We start from the raw sequence: 18,379 nt of genomic DNA on the forward strand, positions 1-18,379 counted from the left end.
CGGCCAACAGCGGTAGCGCCTGCCTCTTGCTGAGCTGTGTCCGCTGGCAGGGGCACCCGCTGAATGGTGTGAACGATCGCATCCTGCCGCTGCCCAACGGCAGCAGCGGATGCGGCCCGTCGACCCACAGCGGTGTCGCCTGCCTCTTGCTGAGCTGTGTCCGCTGGCAGGGGCACCCGCTGAATGGTGTGGACGATCGCATCCTGCCGCTGCCCAACGGCAGCAGCGGGTGCGGCCCGTCGGCCAACAGCGGTAGCGCCTGCCTCTTGCTGAGCTGTGTCCGCTGGCAGGGGCACCCGCTGAATGGTGTGAGCGATCGCATCCTGTCGCTGCCCAACGGCAGCAGCGGATGCGGTCCGTCGACCCACAGCGGTGTCGCCTGCCTCTTGCTGAGCTGTGTCCGCTGGATTGGGCTCCCGCTGAATGGATTCAACGGTGGCATCCTGCCGCTGCCCATCGGCAGCAGCGGGTGCGACCCGTCGGCCAACAGCGGTAGCGCCTGCCTGTTGTTGAGGTGAGGCAGCAACGTCGCCATTCATAGCTTGTTGCTGCAGTGGTTGTTGGTGCAAAGTGGTAAGTGTTGGCCCCTCCCTTTGCTGCGTGGCTGTGGCAGCGGCGTACGAGGATTCCGCGCGTACGGTTGTGGTGATGTCGTCATTTGGTCCAGCAGTAGTCATGGTTCGTGCCGCAATGTGTGCTACTGCTGATTTTTGCGTCTGGTACGCTTCCGTCTCAAATGGCGTGGCCAGGACGACGAAGTCCAGCGCGCCATTAACATGCCAGCGGCATGGCAGGTCGTTAGGGAGGCGATATCCAGATCGAAGGGATATGATCCACTTGTCCAGTGCCGGTATAGGGCAGTGGACTCTGTAGTGGTACCATGGGGAAACTCCTAAGATTACGTCTGCCGGCAGTAACTTAGATAGTTGTCCCCTAACCGCGCTTTCCGTCAGGCCGAGCGGCCAGCCATGGGTAAGGATTTGTAGCGGTTGTGGTATCACATAGTATGGACCCTCCCTGGCAACCCACCAGACCGGTGTGTGGCCGGCCACGGTGGTACGCAGTTGACTGCGTGTGTCTAGGAGGCTGATGAGCTGGTGCCGTTGCTGCTGGGGGATGGCGAGGTCATACGTTAAAGATAGCCCCGCCGCGCAGTTGGATATACGCTCCCCGCCAGCTGTACCTGGCATCTGCCGGCGGTTGGCAATTGCCGAGTGCAGGAGGGGTAGGAGTGCTTGGTAGAGGGATTTCTGCAATGGCCGGGTATGTCCCTCCAGTTCTGTCCTCGACCGGTCTCTGATTATGGTGGTAAACGAGACCACCAAAAGGTTGGCTCTGAGTGCCGCTTGCTGCAATTCTTGTGTGCAAGCGACCTCCAAAGCTGGGGGCTGCGGGGGACCGCGTGTCTGGCGACGGGAAGACGTTGCTGCACTCATGGTGCGATCCCAGTAGCGTCACTGCACTAGGTCGGGTTCCGCACGTCGCCGGCTAGGGATGTAAGAATTTCTAATGTTAAAGTTAGGATAGCAGCAACTGATTCAAAAGGATGGAAATGTCAGTTCCGATACCGGATCCCGCGTCGCGTTTGGTAGCGTGAGACGGCATGCCGAAACGGAAAAGATTGAGCAACAATTTTGCCGAAACGGAAAAGATGTTTGGGCTGAACTGGGTCTCAACGGTTTGGGCCGATCTGGGTCAACGGTTTGGGCCGATCTGGGTCAACGGCTTGGGCCGATCTGGGTCAACGGTTTGGGCCGATCTGGGTCAACGGCTTGGGCCGATCTGGGTCAACGGTTTGGGCCGATCTGGGTCTCAACGGTTTGGGCTGATCTGGGTCTCAACGGTTTGGGCCGATCTGGGTCAACGGTTTGGGCCGATCTGGGTCAACGGTTTGGGCCGATCTGGGTCAACGGTTTGGGCCGATCTGGGTCAACGGCTTGGGCCGATCTGGGTCAACGGGTTGGGCCGATTTGAGTAAACGGTTTGGGCTGATCTGGGTCAACAGTTTGGGCCGATCTGGGTCAAGGGTTTGGGTCGATCTGCCTCTCCCACAGGCCCGCCGTTCCGACGGCACCGAGGTGGCCCTCAAGGCCCTCAGTCTCCGGTCCCTGCGCGATTGGAAGCAGCTAGAGCTATTCCAGCGGGAGGCGCGTACTCTGGAGGGCCTTACGCACCCCGCTATTCCCCGCTACGTGGATTATTTTGAGGAGGACGACCCGGCGGATCGCGCCTTCGTGATCGTCCAGGTACGGTACGGTGCGGTACAACATGCAGGCGTGTGTGTATGTGTGTGCATATGGACATGTCCATGTCCACTTTAAAGGGACCTCAATTCGCTGTGAAAAATCCTTGATGTTGGGGTGCACGGGTAAAATCATTCGAAGCATTTTTGGCAGCTATTCTGCTGTACAGGTTGTACTGCATCCGTATGCTGCGACCGTATCCTTTGGCAGCGGTACCTTTATGCATGGCTGTGCCTGCACTGCCCCTTGATGGAGAAGTTGGTCTGGTGGCATTGAGCAGAATCCTCATCCTGTCTCTTCTTCACAGCCGCTGCGGCTGTGGCCGGTGGATGGCCGCCATCGTCCCCACCACAGCCTTTATCGTTTGCGTATTTAAAAGTGTCGTACGCAGGTCTTTTATGTGTCCCGCTGATGGTCCCCAGCCGGGCCTATCTTGGCCGGTACCGTGTATCGTACAGTACGGCATACACACATACACGCGGCGTCCGCCCTCTTGCAGGAGGTGGTCCGTGGGAAGTCTCTGGCGGCCATGATACAAAGCGGGCAACGGGCCACGGAGCAGGAGGTACGACATCAACAACGACAATAACGAACAGGGGATTGGGTTTCCAGGCTTTAGGTTGGGTTGTTTCACATGAACGATATTTATACGTTATTTTACTAAAACTAACGAATTTTGTAACTGTTCTCTTTCGTATTAGTAACGCATGCGAATATGGGATTTGCTTTTCGTAGCTGCTTGGAAAGCTGAAAACATTTCCTGTGTCGTATGTCGTACAACCTCGTCGTACAACAACCAGGTCATCCGCATCGCGGGGGAGATGCTGTCAGTCCTAGAGTACCTAGGAACGTTGAGGCCTCCGGTGATCCACAGGGTAAGGACCGCGGGGTCGGCTGTTAGGCGGGTAGGCGGTAAGTTTGGTCGGTGTTTGATGGGTGTGTAGTCGGTGCGAACGAGTGCTGATGAATGCGGGACTGGGGACACGCACCCGCTGTATGCGTGCGACGTCTGAAATCAAGCGCAAATGAGCTCAAGGCAAGGACCCCCGCGCCGCCATCTTCTTAAACTACTCCATGTCGTACCGTATTATGTTTAGCCGTACCTCACAGTGCTGTGCGGTAATAAGATGTATTCTGCTTCCTGACCATCCGCTGTAACTTCGGAATGTACGGCGCTTGTACGGCATGCTGCAGGACGTGAAGCCTGACAATATTATCCTGGAGGGTGGTCAGTGGGGCGGTCGGGTGTTCCTGGTGGACTTCGGGGGAGTGCAGGTGGGCGAATGGCTGTGGGTTGGGGTTGGAGTTGGGGTCATCAACAACGGAAGCAACGGGTCAACTCCTGGAGGGAGGGAGGGAGGGAGGGAGGGAGGGAGGGCCATATTCCCGCCGTCCAAAATAGGGCTTGCGGGAGTTTTTGGGGAGAGGTGGATTTGATGTGAATTTGCGTTTGAGAATGTGCGGCGGGTGGCAAAATCCCAGTTGAAATCCGTGCCACAGACGGTTGTCTACTGACACATGCATGCATACATACATACATACATACATACATACATATATACATACATGCATACATACATACATACATACATACCCACACGACCCGCAGGCGGTGGCATCTGCCGGGGAGCTGTCGGGCCTGGGCAGCACCATCGTGGGGACGTACGGATACATGGTATGTACGACATGATGTACGGCAGAGATTCTGCTGCCATTCGGATGTCGGGATTGCTCTTACGGTCCAATGACTCAATGCGTGCGGTCCTGTACAGAATGCGTGCTTGTGCTAATCGCACACGGTTCTCCTATTCGCATATATACTTGACGTGTAGCGGGCATGTGGCACAAGTGAGATTTACAAATCTCATCTGCGCGCCCGCTTACCGGCGTCGTACAGGCTCCCGAGCAATTCCGCGGCGCCGCCGAGCCCGCCAGTGATCTGTACGCCCTGGGGGCCACTCTGCTGTACCTCCTGACAGGTAAGACGTACGGCATACATGCCCGCAACATACATGCCCGCAACATACATGCTTGCAACATACATGCTCGCAACATACATGCTCGCAACACGTGTACATCCGCCGTACCCGAGTTGCGAGCAAATTTTGGTGATTCCTTTTTATTAGGGGATGAACTACCTAATAGTCTACCCATCCCCTATGTAGACCCCCAACCCCAGCTGGTCCCAGTTGGGCTTCGGCAGTTATTAACACCCTTTCCTGCTTCTTGCTACATGATGTGGTTCCACCCCTTCCCATCCCTATCCCATCCTTACCCCGCATTCCCGCCCACCCCAGGCCAGCCGCCCTCCGCCTTTCCCCAGGAGCGGATGCGAATCAACTGGCGGGCAGGACTGGGCCCCTCGGCCGCCGCCTCAGTAGTGACCTCACCCGCGCTGGGAGAGCTGCTAGATGGGCTGCTGGAGCCGCTGGCGGAGGACCGCCTGACGGCGGCGGAGGCGCGCCTTGTACTGCAGGTACGGCAAGTGCGGCAGAGGCCGTAACGGAAATGGGTCCGTGAACTGGACTGACCCGTGGGTCAGCGGGTCATCACTCTTTGAAATGCGTTAGGAAGGCATGCGTAGCTCATGCCTGGGTTAAGATGGTAACCCATTTCGCACAGACGAGGTCAGGAGCCCCACAGGCACCCAACACCCAACCATTATATGATCACACACGCGTCCTCTTAAGATCTTCGCACATGCACGTCGTTCCTTGTCTTACTCTCACAGCGCAGAACTTTAAAAAACACGTGTCATCTCTCCCTTTCTCCCCCTCCCTCTTTTTCCTCTCTCTCTCTTTCTCTCTCTTTTATCTCTGTCTTTCTCTTTTCTCTCTTTCCCTCTCTTTTTCTCTCTCTTTTTTCTCTCTTTTTTCTCTTTTTTCTCTTTTTTCTCTTTTTTCTCTCTCTTTTCTCCCTCCATCTCCCTCTATCTCCCTCTCGCTCTCTGTCTTTCTCTCGCTTTTCCTGTGCCTTTCCGTGTCCCCGTCCTCCCTTCATCCGTCGTCGGTAACCGCCTGCCCCGTCGAGACACACACACACACACACGCACACATCCACTGATTCACTCGCTCGCAAACCCACATGCCATGTATTGCCCACCACACAGGGTAAGGCCCTGCCGGATCGTACGACAGGTCAGGTTCAGGGCGCCAGATCTGTCAGTGGGTTCGCAAGAAGAAGAACAAGGGTGAGTACTGAGCGCATCGGGTCAGCACGGACAGCATCCAACGTCATCTAATTCCATACTACGCCAACTTCATATCCCTTTCCCACCCATCAGCACATTTCGGCATTGCGGCACATGTCGCCGGCCGCTAGAGTTTCCGCTGTCTCTGGTTGGGCAGGCCAGGGCAGGCTGGGCTTATCTGGGCTGCGTGGATGGTTGGTCCCACACCAAATTTCCAATTGGACCCATATGACTCCCGCTTGCCCCGTGCTACGGCTCCGGTACGCATACACCCGTATACGCCCTCTGGCCGGGAGGGGTTGTCCCAAAGGCGCAGCAGCGGATGCCGCCACCACCGCCCACGACCTTGCAGGAGGCTTACCTGCAGCAGGTGAGCGGGCGCAGCGGAATGTAAACTAGCGTAGGGGCTTATAGGATTTTCGGCCCTTGTCAAATTGAACATGTAACACATTCTGTTATACACACACACAGAGTTCGTTCATCACTGCATCGCTTCACATTGTGCTGCTACCGCTGCTGCTCCTCCCACCGATGCCGTTGTCCTCCCGCCCTCCACGCCACACCACGCCACGCCTCCTCCGTGCCACGAATTCGATTGCCCGATTCATCATCACCCATCAGGCCCTCATAGCCACATCCGGGGCCCGAGCCGGCTCCCCGGGTGCGGGTGCGGTGTTGTCGCGACCCGCGGGCAGCCGGGTGCAGCTGGACATCAGTCAGGACGGCAGCAGACTGGACGTGGTCATACCGCCAAGGGTGAGATGCGTGGAGGGAGAGAGGAGGGAGGAGGACAAGTGGTGGTTATGGTGTTAGGTGTTGGTGGTGATTGGTGCAAGGGCCGGGCGAATCAAGGGAAGCACCCCCTCCCCCTCCACGGTACGCCCGCCCTACGGGGGTGGGTGGTGATGGGGCCCCGGGGATATAAATTGAACTTGGAAAGGAAGGAAGAGTCTCCCGCCGCTTCGACACCACTGATAACACCATAACAATTGTCTACTGGGACTTCCAGCGCCACTTCTTTTGTCCATACCGCCCCGTTCCCCCAAACCACACTGGAATTCTGCAACTCCCCAGATCTCAGTTTGTTTCTCCACACCGATGTAAATATATTTTTTCATTTTACCCGTTTCCCCATCAACAGCGCGGAGCACCATCTAACACCACTACCACTACCACTACCACTACCACCTCAAAATCTGCACGCGGCCCCGCAGGGTTTCAATATGGACACGGCCTTCACGGGCGCCTTCGCCCTGGCCTGGAACGCCTTTGTAGCTGTGTGGACTGTGGGCGCACTGGCCAGCGGTGGGTTGCTGTTTGCCCTCTTTTCCGCGCCCTTCTGGCTGGCGGGTGCGCAGCTGGCGCGGGGGGTGCTGGGGGGAGCGCTCACACGTGAGCGACTGGCGGTGGGGTCCACGCGGTGGCGACTGGGCCAGCAGCTAGCGGCCCTTGGGTCGGATGGCAAGGTGGACTTCCTGAAGGGCAAGAATGAAAAGGTGTGCGGGCCGGGATGTCGAGTTGCGGGAGGAAAAGGGAAGACGACACGCACTCATTCAATCTTGTCCGCTTTCATTTCCCACATACGCACTTCACCCCACCTCACCGCACCTCACCTCACCTCCCTTTCTCAATTGCAACCCAACCCACGCGCGATCCACTCCACGTCCGCCCACACGTCCCCCGTCCCCATCCCCGTCCGTGTCCTTCCATCAACTCCGGGGATGCTGCCCCTCTCCTCACAACCTCCATCTCCGTCTTCATTGGAGTGGCGGCTACTGGGTCCCCAGATCCAAGAGGGCCTTACGCGCGATCTCACAGCCGCCCGAGTAGTGACCACCGCCTTCATTAACGGTGTGCCGCAAACCGCCATTGAGTTGGTGGAGGGAGTTAACAAGTGAGTACAATTGGTGTTACGGTTTCTGTTACAATGCCATACATATCCGCAACCCACAACCCCAACCTATTACGTGCTCCGATTTCACGGCCTTTTCACGTCTCGTACAGGTACCGGTTTGGCGAGGGCCTGGAGCAGGTGGAGCAGCAATGGATCGTCCAGGAGATCAACCAACAAATCGCAGCGGTGCAGGTGGGTTTTACGTGGTATATGGATGCGGCCTGAGGTAAAGGCAGGAATAACGGAGCCGAGTGGATATCCTCTCGAGTCGTTTTTGTCCAGTACTTGTAAACGTCATGATTTTGCGCATAAGGGAGCACGTAGCGCCATGCCCTGGGCTCGCAATATGTCGCTTGGAGCCCCTCTCGGGGACCACTCTGTTGTACCGTCCTGCAGACAGAGGCTGGTTTAATTAGACATCACTCACTTTCCTGATGCAGGGCAGGGAGCTTGACTTGTCCGCTCTGCCGCCGCCGGAGATGCCCAAGGTACTGAATGACGACGACTCGAGTGACGATGAAGACGATCGACGGCGATAATGATGATTGGTGATGGGATGTATTTAGGGGCCCCTTGAGCAGCCGGGAGCCGTGCAGTCTGTATCACTATTCAGGGTGACGTGCGTCACTGGCTTCCACCATGCATTCCACCATGCATTCCACCAACGCCGCCGCCACAGCAGCGGCAGCAGCACAACACCAGCATAACCAGCAGAAAGGAGCGTCATTGCCTTTTGGAGTCTCGGCACGTGCACGAGACTTTCACCGTTCGTTTTTGCTCTTTTGCCGTCCATGAAGAGCGCATGGAACCCTGGATGGATATTACAAGCATCTGGAAGCTGTTCCTATTTCGGGGGGGTGTATTTGTCTGTCTGTGTCTGTGTCCTGATTTCGGTGTGTGTGTGTGTGTGTCTGTGTCTGTGTCCGAAGATTTAATTTGCGCATGGAGGCGTGCACGAAGGTGGCGGTGGTGAGGGTTGGGTTGGTGACTGGAAAATGGCTGTTGCGGCCCCGTTGAGGCATGGGGCAGGGTTGGCGTGGCGGGCATTTTGCTTGTCGGTTGGACGGTTGTCGACGGAGTTCAGAGCCCAAGGCAGTGGAAGAGACTTCGGGGTATCTTAACCATATCCCCTTGAGTGGACCCGGAGGAGGATACACGATAACATACTTCATTTCATTTAGATGGAGTTATAACGCATTGACACCTCCCACGATATAAAATTGGCTCCACCGGCAACCCGTGGGTGAGGCGCATTGGGGGGGTCATTTTTGGATGCCCGCCAACATTTACCTGGACCCCCACGCGTAATAATGACAACATCTGATAGGTCTGACCTTATCTCCTGAACGCGTTACTTCCCTCGAGTCCCCGCAGGATTCCCTCATGCCGGCCTCGTGCACACGGCCGTTGTTTTTATAAGCCAAGGTGCTCATAGTCCGAGCTGCTTCCCAGTCCGAGCTGCCGGCCCACATCAATAACTAGTCGAGCTGGCGCCGTATGGCCGCCGCACACTCTGTGCACTGAGGAGAAACCCTCCTGCTCCGGGAGACACCAACGCTACGTTGGAATCTAGGGTTTCAAGTAAGTGGTCACGACGTTTCCCATCCCAATCCCCTATCCAGCAGTGGGAGCCTGAGGCCCTTGAGGTGCACTGATGGAGTGTGCCCCGCACTCAGCGCGAAGGGCCTCTGTACGGGCGAGGTGCGGGCTATTCCTCACAGCACGGGAGCAACCGCGCTTATCACGCCACCGTGGCCGTGCAATGGCGATAGACATCCGCATCCGCACGTACTCACAACCCAGTTGCACAAAACGTAACACACCTAGCATAGGCACAGCCACAGGCTCGCACACGCCTGTTATCCGTCCAAGTTTACGACCCAGCCCTAACTACACAGGTAGGCAATGTGCATGCCTGTTTGCAGGTTAACCTCAGCTGGGAGGGTAGGAATTGCGGCATTTGCCGGCAGGAGCGGAAGCAAGTGAGCCACACAACTTGTGGCGAAAATATTCCTGGAAAATCTCTGACCTTCTCGGGCCAGTATGCTTCGGCTTCACACTGTCCCTTCTGACCACATCAAGTGTTGAGGAGTTTGCAAGATACAGTGTTGATGCAACCCGTTATGGTCCGGTCTCATCCTCACAAAGCAGCGATGTCAAATGCATCCTTTAGGAAAAAAAATACTGCGCACCCTGCATGGACACTTATGGTGCAGCCTTCCCACAGGCCAATCTGTACTGTGTGCCGCCAAGGCGAGCAGCAGCAGCAAGTGGGAGCTCGTGAATGGCCACCTCTCCGACAACACCAGCAGGTGTACAGCGCACAGCCCTGTAGCGGGTCATCACCCCGCACCGTTTGTGCTTGCGAGATCCAACATAAATAATAATTGGCCATCCAACCCCGTTCCTTGCATTAGCACGTCTTGACTACAAGAGGCCACGTACTTCATGCGCACAACTTGAGCCGGCGTCGTGAGGTGAGGGACCGTCGAATCAGTCCGAGCGCCAAATGATCGATCCAGTCATGAAATGCGGCCTACATTCGAAATGTTGGTACGTCCGAAAGCTGGCCGCCTGGACTCGACAGCAATCGGTTGTGCATAAAAGGAAGCAGCACTGACGATCCACTTTCGTATTACGGCAACCTGCCCAGTTCAGTCTTACCAACTCCGAGCGGTACAGTCCCATCACGTACAGCAGAACTTCCCGTGCCTACGCAACTTACTGCGGACACATCTCACTCGGAATACGCCCACCATCCATTGCCTTCCGCTCCAACGGACGCACCCGCCACACCCACAACAGTCAAACAGCGGCACCGACGACGAACAATGTGCCAACCGAAGGAGAACCGACTTTCACACTGCCGGACGCTGGACCGAATCCGGCAATCCAGGTCCCTTAGGGGTAGCAGTTTCGCGCAACTTCTGCAGACACTAAAGCTTCTTCAGGCCGCCCTCTGTAATGCCCCATACAGCTACGGTTGCCTACCTACTGTTCCCTCGGTCATTTCTTCTGTTCTCAGTAATATCAATTACGGCCACGCTTTTATACAACGCAAAAATGATACATTGCAATGCCACTACACCACATATCTTTCACAACTTCACTGCAGGGCAACTCGACACACGCTGTAACCCACCGCACCTAACACCAAATGTATGGCACAACCACAACCCGGCCTCGGCACATCCTCCACTGCCAACACTCTCTCCACCCAACCTTGTCTTCCGGCCTCCTCTTTCTCCTGCTCTTCACTGGGACAGTCCCCGAAACAAGAAGTCCAGATCGTCCATGGTGAGCCGGCCAGCTGCCGCACTGCCGTCACGCCCCTCAGTCAGTGCTGCCGCAACCAGCTCCCTCTTAACCTGCTGCAACTCCAGAATGCGATCCTCCACAGAACCGGCAATCGTGATGCGGGTTACGTGCACGGTGCGGGTCTGGCCTGTGGAAGGTGCAAACGATAGAAAACCATAGGTACAGTGACGAAGGGCTTTGGAGGAAAAACAAACAGATTACCTGCCCACGTAGAGGGAACTGCCTTGAGTGGTGTTAACGACGTTCATTACCGATAATTAAGCAAACAAGTGAAAACAGCCCTTATCGCCGCGAGATATATGCATGCGCGGTATGCACGCATGCCATCTCCGTAGGAAGCTGCTGACCTACCTATACGGTGTGCACGGTCGATGGCCTGTTCCTCCGTGGTGGGGTTCCACCAAAGGTCCATAAGAACCACGTGGTTGGCTACCGTAAGGTTGACTCCTAATGCCGCAGCCTTCAGGGAAACCTGTGAAGAGAATAAGAATAAGGAGAAATGAAGGCCGCGTAGATAATGGAGCCGGCGGGAAGAGGAACGTTGAGACCCTGAGCCGTCGTCACCCGTGACTCACCAGCAGCACCATAACATCGGGTTTGACCTCGAAATCCTGGATGGCCCGCTCCCTGTTTGCCACCGACATTGTACCGTCCAGCCTGGGAGGCGTGGGTAGTTGGTCCACGGGGTTTGGTTCGCTGGCATATCCAGTCTATTATATTGCCACATCACATCTTGTGGTGTATGCAAACATATACGGAAAACGTCGCACATCAGAAGATACACGAAGTCCGCTTCCGCTTCTTACTACATAAGCAGAATGGAAAAATGAAAAGTCCACGCATGGATAAAAAGGCCATACGGGTACGCTGTGTTGGGTGCATCCGCGACTACAACCCCCCAAAACCCCTTTCACCTGCGGAAGTGGATCTTGGCCTTCCGCATCGGAATTTCCAACAGATCCAACATGCTCGTCCACTGGCTGAACACAATCACCTTTTCCGGCCGCCCGCCGCCGCCGTGCGACATGCCGGCACCTGCGACGGCGCCTGACTGCAGGGGTGGCAGCTTGCGCAGCGCGCCTGCCATGCGCTTGTCGGATTTGGACTTTACAGGCAACGGCGCAGATGCGCCAGCAACATCCCTGGAAGACAGATTGGTGGGATCGAGGGAGGAACACCGTCATGCAGTCACGGCAATGGACAGTGTTTTCGTAACAACATCGCCGCTTGACCCTTCCCTAGTTTCACCGCGTTACGCCCTCTCAAATCCCCTACCCATTAACCCAATGCCATAGCTTTTACCTTGCACCAGCCTGCTCATTGCTCTTGGCTCGAATGCACTCCAGAAGCGATAAAAGCCGCTCCACCTTGGCTGAGCTTACCCACTCAGGACCGCCTCCGCCTCCACCAGCGTCGCTGCCACCGCCTCCGCCAGCCTTGAGTGTGGGGTCCACCGCTGCCAACGCCGCGGCGCTGTGCAGGTCGGAACCCCGCAGCAAACGGCTGCAAGCGGGGCACAACAGCTCGCCCTCGACGCCTGTTGGTTAGGGGTTAGGAAAGGAAAGCAGGCAAGACCCAACGCGCGGGGGTTTAGGGGCGGCGCCGTTTAGGACGAGTGGAGTGTGTCGAGGCCAATGACAAGGATGAGATGTGAAAGAAAGGATCAATTGATAGCGTGGGTGGTGCGAATCTTGTGTGAGGCTTGTGGGCAGTAGCTACAGGAAATCAAGCTGTACGAAAGGAGGCACACAAATGAGACACGCCAGGCAATGAGCCTAGGCCAAGGCGGGGCCACGGCTCCATACTCCTCCTTTAACCTTGCCGGCCCTCCTTACCCGCGCCCTCCTTCTGCGCCGCCAGGCACTGCGCACAAAAGACGTGGCCGCATATGGATGCGACGGGATCCTCCGCTATGTCGCCGCAACAGGGACACTGCGCGTCGCCACCGCGGGACAGCGCCGCTACCAGAGCAGAACGCACCTCGGGACTTAGCCGCCGAGCAGCTTCAACTTCGGAAGCGCTAGGGGGCCCTAGGGGGCCAGGTGGACGAAATCGTACGCAGAAAACAAAGGATCAGCTGCCAACATCCAAAGTCGCAAATACGAACGGTCCCAGCAGGTACGAAAAATAATCGTTCCCCCGGAAAGAAGACCCCTAAGCCTGTCTGCGCCCAGCCTTCTGCCTGTTAACACGCGGTCCTAGCAAGGCTCGGCCTTCACGGTTGGCGCCGCCGGTCGCCCTCACCCGTCTTGTGCCAGGTGTTCCTCGCGCCGCGCACCAGCCAGGGGTGGTTGCACGCCTGTCTCAGCTTGAGCAGCGAGTGCAGCATGTTGACGTACTGGCGGGATCCGCTGACTCCGCCATCGCGAGCCTCTTTGATGGCCCGGAGAGAGTCCGCCTGGACCTGCGAAACGAAGCCGTGACCAAGCCGACGAGCCCTTCAAGCAGCCGTAACTAAGCCAAAGACCCTCTAAAACCCCAACCCCGAGAGCAAAGCACGAACAAGCACGAACAAGCTCCCAGTGCAGACACGCAATATTGCGATATGCCACTAACCGTTCATTCTGGGACCGTGTTGTAAGACGGCACGGATGCCCATCGGCCAGGGCAACCAGTTCAGCATAACCACAACCACAACCATCGCAACTAACTAACTAACTGGTCTTCAAAACATGCATCTACACGCGTACGGCGTACCTGGCTGTAGAAGGCCGCCTCCTGCGCGGAAAACTTGACCCTAAGCAGCTGCTGCTCCCGAGCCGGCAGTTTAATGATGGGCTCTCCGTTAATGGTGGACTGTTTCGTACGGCGCAGGAGTACCGCCTAGAGGAAGGCAGGGAATGAGGGAGTAAGGTTTGAGGATACGTGAGCCGTAGGCCAAGGTCGGCGCGCTGATCAAAACCCAGGGCTACAAGCGGCAAAAGAAAACAATGCTATGGACATGGACATGGAGGGCCTTTCAAAAGCAGTTGATTGGCTGGTACGGCAGATGAATGCTGCAGATACGTGATCTCTGTGAACGTGTTACTACAGCGACACGTATGATTCATGACCGCCATTGCCATTCATGCCGCAATAATTACGATGCGAGCAAGATAGAGTGAAGGAGTGGAGTAGTCACCAGTTGATATACATAGAGATTCGCATCCCGCAAAGCATCGCTATGGAGGACAGATGTGCGAGAAACCTGTGAAGCCGCGTGAGAGCCTGGCCCCGGGCATCCGGATGGGACATCTAGGCTGCTGCTGTCGCTACTTCTGCTGCCCGAGACGCACGAGCAATAAAAAAATGGGTCGGTCCCGGAACAAAACGCTCCCACGGCACCTGCAGCACCGCCTGCAGGAACTTGTACCCGATTTCGGGCCGTTCCACGATCTTGGTTTTGATTAGCTCCTTAAACTTGCGTGATTCACAGTACGGCGCGTACCGCAGAAATCTGTTGTACCATGGGCACAAAACACAAAGAGGCATTCTTTAATCTTCGACACCTTTAAAAGCAAAACCTAGAAAATTGTAATGCTATTACCAAGGACCAGTAGGAAACCAGAAGGAGACTATATAATGTCATTATCGAACACGAGCAGGAGGCGCTTTCCGAGTCCTCAGCCATGCATCGTCATGCAGAACGTAACACTGCGTTTGCCCGTTGTTGTTTTCCGGTCCTGGCCTGCACTGACGTAACCCCCCCCTACCTGAAGTACGAGTACAGGTCGTCGACGGTGTTTTGGATGGGCGTGCCGCTGAGGCACCAGCGACAGTGCGCGAAGAGCCGCCATGCGGCGTGAGCAGCCAGTGTCCGAGGATTCTTGATGGACTGAGCCTCATCCAACACCACGCTACAGAGATAGTAAGAAAGGAGGAGAGAGCATGGTGCAAAGAGGAAAGCGAAACAGAGTGGCAGCGGTGAGAGCGGGGCGAGGTGGATGCACTGTCGGTACGCTGCACCCACACGGTGCATGTGGAACTGATTGTAACCCCAGTTGGGGATGAAGGACGGTTGGGTCCTTTTTTGTCCAGTCCGCGGCCGCGTCGCACAACCCTTTCTCCCTTCCCTTTCTAACCATGACCAACGTAACAAAATGGCGGGGCTTCCGGCTCACCGCTTCCACTTTATCTGGTACAGGGCCCCGCCTGCCGGGTCTGCGGGAGGCTTGCTTCGCGGCCGATTTGAGCCCTTGCCCTTGGCAGTTGGCAGTCCCTGTACAGCCTGCGGCAGCACGCGGTGGACAGCACGCTCAACGTGAGTTTGGTTCAACATCAACACCAACACCAAACACCAACCGCAGCAGTATTAGCAGCGTCAATGGTTACGAGCGGCAGCCGTAAGCACAATAGCGCCTGTCGCATCGTCCGTCAGCTGCATGGCGATTTCAGCAGCCAAGGGTGCGACACCGAAGCTAGGAAATTGTAGAATCGTAGCCGCAGTGGCAGCAATAGGAGCAGCGCAACAGTAGCACTCGAAATAGTGGAGACGCGTGAATACAGCACCACATAGAACATCTTGGCACGCCACCCCTGCAGGTTTTTCCCGTTACACCACCTATCCTCTCAACCCTCTGCACCGTCTGGAGATCGCTGTTCCCTGGCGTTCCAGCAAGTCTCTGGCCGGCCCCCAGGTAAACACACCACCGGTTTTCCTTCCTTTTCCAGCAGCCTAATGCCCCAACCCAACGCTCCAGCCAAATGCCCCAGACCACCCACCGGGTCCTCTCCTCCGCTGTCGTCTGCAGCCAGATTAATGGGCGTGTTGCTAGTACCCTGCAGGACGGAAGATCCAAGAGGCCTCGGATTAACAACGCATTTTTAATCGCATACATTCGGCGCATACAATCGTACGTATGGCGAAAACGCGCGCGCGCCGTTGCCTTCGTGCCTTGCTTCGTGTCCGATTTGATAATAAAAGCATTGCGCATGTGAAACAGGAAGCATGACGCTGCAAACCCATACCATGATACAAGCCAAATCAGAGTTTTGGAGTATGCTGTGTTCTCTCCTAGCAACGCCAGCCTAAAAGGCAACGTTGATGCAATTGTGCACAATATGTTATATAACAGCAAAAGCACCAGGACGGGGACCATTCGCAGGTTTTCCATTCCACTTCCTCCTCAGACCGCAACCCAGACCGCAACCCAGACCGCAACCCAGACCGCAACCCAGACCGCAACCCAGACCGCAACCCAGACCGCAACCCAGACCGCAACCCAGACCGCAACCCAGACCTTTCCGCTTCACCCCAGTCCTACCTGGCGACCCAACCGCACCGCCTGCTTGTCCCGGCTCGGTGCCTCCTGCGCCAGCGTGCCGTACGTCGTCAGCACGACACCCATGGCCGCCAGCTGGCGTGCGCTGCTCGCGCGGTCCTTGCCGTGATACACGTGCACCACCAGGCCCGCGGCTGGGGAGACCTTGTCACGAATCTCGCGGGCCCACTGGTGCAGCACCGACGTAGGACACACCACCAGGGTGCCACCAAGGAGCAGGTTTGGAGGCTCGGGCTCGTACAGCGGCCCCTTATTACTGTGGTGACCGTGGCCTTGGCGGCCGCCTGCAGCGCCAGGCTGCACCGAAACCAGCTGGCGGTGGGACGAGAGCAGCGCGGCTGCGCTATTAGAGCCGGAGGCGGCGAGGTTGGAGGAGGCGAGTTGGCTCAAACTTCCCGCGGCGGTAGGCGGAAGGCTGCGGAAGGAGCTGCCGCCGCTGACGGTGCTGGGCCCAGGGCCGTCGGTAATGGACAGAATGTCTGGGTCGTCGGAATCGGCCGAGATCCCGCCGACACCGACGCCTGTGGCTCCTGACGTACAGGTTTTATGAGGTCGCACTGGCGAGTCGTTGTCGTCATCGTCGTCCAGCAAGCTGACAACGCTCGGCCCGGCTGTTGCCGCCGCCGTCATACCGTTTTCCGCCTTTACGGCCATCTCCTGCCGCCCATTATCTGGCCTCTCAGCATCCGTGGCGGTGGTCTCAGGTCTTGTCTGTGCCTGTTCTGCCTGCGCTTGGCTACCGGGCGCACCCGCAACGCCATCACCGTTGCGCATCAACATCATCTCCGCCACTGCTCCTTCCGCCTCCGCCGCGTCGGCTGCGCCCGCTGCTTCCCGCTCCGCACGGAGTGCCCCAAGCCGCACCCCGCACGCGTCCACGTCCTCCTCCCCTTCCTCCTCCTCCGCCATATCCTCCTCATCTTCGTCATCATCATCATCGTCCTCCAGCTCCACCACCTCCCCTGGACTCCGCCGCTGTTGCTGCGGCGGCGCCGCCGCCGCCGCCGCGGCGCCGCGAGGCAGGCCTGCTTCTTCTGGGTTGGTGTGCGTGACGATGAGGGAGATGGTGGTGACGGTCTTGCCCAGACCTTGGTCGTCCGCCAGGATGCCGCCACGTGGCTCAGAGCCGGTCTCTCTTCGGATCATCCAGGCCAGTGCCATGCGCTGGTGCCGGAGAACTGTAACCTGAAGGCTCCTCTGCAGGCGGCCACGGCGGCAATAAAGGGGGTTTAAGAAGTTTTGGGACGTGGCCCATCACGGTGAGGAAGCACAAAAAGCACAGAGGCACAGCCAGAGGGAGGAAGAGAGAGAGAGGGAGAAGTCACACGCAGGCCGTGCACGGAGAAGGACAGGTGTAGAAAGAGACAAACAAATACCCTTTAAAGAAATACATGTATACAGATAGACAGACAGACACATGCAAACATACATGCATACCCGCTTGCATGAAACTACGGGAGCCGTTCCCCTTTAGGGGATGAAGAAGACGACGACAACCGTAATCCGGACGTGAACCCCAACACCCGGACGGTCCAGAGAGCGAGGGCTCCCGCGCTCTCATCCCTACGGGTCCTGCTTGCAACCCTGTTTATTAACCATTCACAGCTGGTTCACATAGGCACATATAGAGGTAAGAGGCCCCTCTTACCTCTGTATATATACATGCGCGTAACTCTTGGTATTGGGTCCCCCTCAAGCCCCCGTTCTCTTTGTGTTAAGATCCTTTCCCCTCAACTTTTCCCAGGTCCTCACCGGTGGCGGCTCCAGCTCCTCGCTCCCAGAGACCTGGAGGCTCTCAATGACAGCCCGGAGCGCCTGCTGGTGCTCCGTGACTACACAACATCGACGAAGAGAGGGGAACCCGCAGGCGGAGCAAGAGTAGGAGGGAAGCGAATGAGAAAGCATGCGCGGTAACATCTGCCAAAACCCAAAACAGCTGCGGACGTTAAGCAGCGAAGTAGCAGCAGAAACCGGGCAGCAACAGGCGCCAGGAGATACCGGGCGCTAGATGCAACCTCTGTTTAAGGAGATGGAGGCAACGAGGAGGCGAAGGAACATGCAAGGCAGGCGGTAAGGGAAGGGCTTCCCACGGCACACGCCGCTGCGGACCAGGAACCGATAATCCCTCCCCTTCTACAGGTTTCGTGCGACCGGTCGGCAACGTACGACAACCATAACCCACCTACCACCACCCTGCAACGGCGAGACAGGGACAACCGAAGTGTGGGCCCAACACCTCCAATTAAGTAGAACAACAGACCCGAATATCAACCCGTCATCTCCGACAGACCACCCGTCTCCTGCACCGCGTCACTCGCCCTGATTCAGCATATCCGCGTTCCTTTAACTCGCTTCTGGTTCCTCCCATAGTTTCCACAGTTCTGTCTAGACACGTCGTCCCGAGACGGGACGTGTCTTAAAAGGATCCCCCTTTTGGCACTTTGTTGACCCTCCCATCGCACCGCGGCTCTGG

At 57.0% G+C, this 18,379-nt stretch overlaps 2 protein-coding genes across 2 annotated transcripts in view; one reads left to right on the top strand and one right to left on the bottom strand.

The window, feature by feature from the left end:
- Positions 1-7,866, top strand: part of VOLCADRAFT_88922 (uncharacterized protein) — a gene marked incomplete at both ends in the record, with an annotated part of 14,133 nt that extends 6,267 nt beyond the window's left edge. Inside the window, 16 exons of the mRNA XM_002948453.1 lie at positions 51-514; positions 555-573; positions 2,055-2,246; positions 2,743-2,808; positions 3,044-3,118; positions 3,438-3,518; positions 3,853-3,918; positions 4,141-4,222; positions 4,541-4,719; positions 5,353-5,433; positions 5,786-5,803; positions 6,055-6,189; positions 6,648-6,929; positions 7,200-7,327; positions 7,438-7,519; positions 7,768-7,866. Of these exons, the coding sequence (XP_002948499.1) occupies positions 51-514; positions 555-573; positions 2,055-2,246; positions 2,743-2,808; positions 3,044-3,118; positions 3,438-3,518; positions 3,853-3,918; positions 4,141-4,222; positions 4,541-4,719; positions 5,353-5,433; positions 5,786-5,803; positions 6,055-6,189; positions 6,648-6,929; positions 7,200-7,327; positions 7,438-7,519; positions 7,768-7,866 (2,049 nt within the window). The remainder of the gene's footprint in view (positions 1-50; positions 515-554; positions 574-2,054; positions 2,247-2,742; positions 2,809-3,043; positions 3,119-3,437; positions 3,519-3,852; positions 3,919-4,140; positions 4,223-4,540; positions 4,720-5,352; positions 5,434-5,785; positions 5,804-6,054; positions 6,190-6,647; positions 6,930-7,199; positions 7,328-7,437; positions 7,520-7,767) is intronic.
- A 2,715-nt stretch (positions 7,867-10,581) lies between these two features.
- VOLCADRAFT_58399 (uncharacterized protein) lies at positions 10,582-17,097 on the bottom strand (the record flags this gene model as incomplete). The annotated part of the gene is made up of 11 exons (XM_002948585.1): positions 10,582-10,772; positions 10,997-11,194; positions 11,428-11,512; positions 11,611-11,711; positions 12,481-12,632; positions 12,865-13,083; positions 13,965-14,081; positions 14,338-14,481; positions 14,746-14,843; positions 15,907-16,218; positions 16,960-17,097. Coding segments are annotated over 11 exons (1,755 nt in total), but the record flags the coding sequence as incomplete, so codon positions are not given.
- Between the last annotated feature and the right edge of the window lie 1,282 nt (positions 17,098-18,379).

Source organism: Volvox carteri, assembly GCF_000143455.1.
Source record: "Volvox carteri f. nagariensis unplaced genomic scaffold VOLCAscaffold_10, whole genome shotgun sequence".
Taxonomy (NCBI): Eukaryota; Viridiplantae; Chlorophyta; class Chlorophyceae; order Chlamydomonadales; family Volvocaceae; genus Volvox; species Volvox carteri.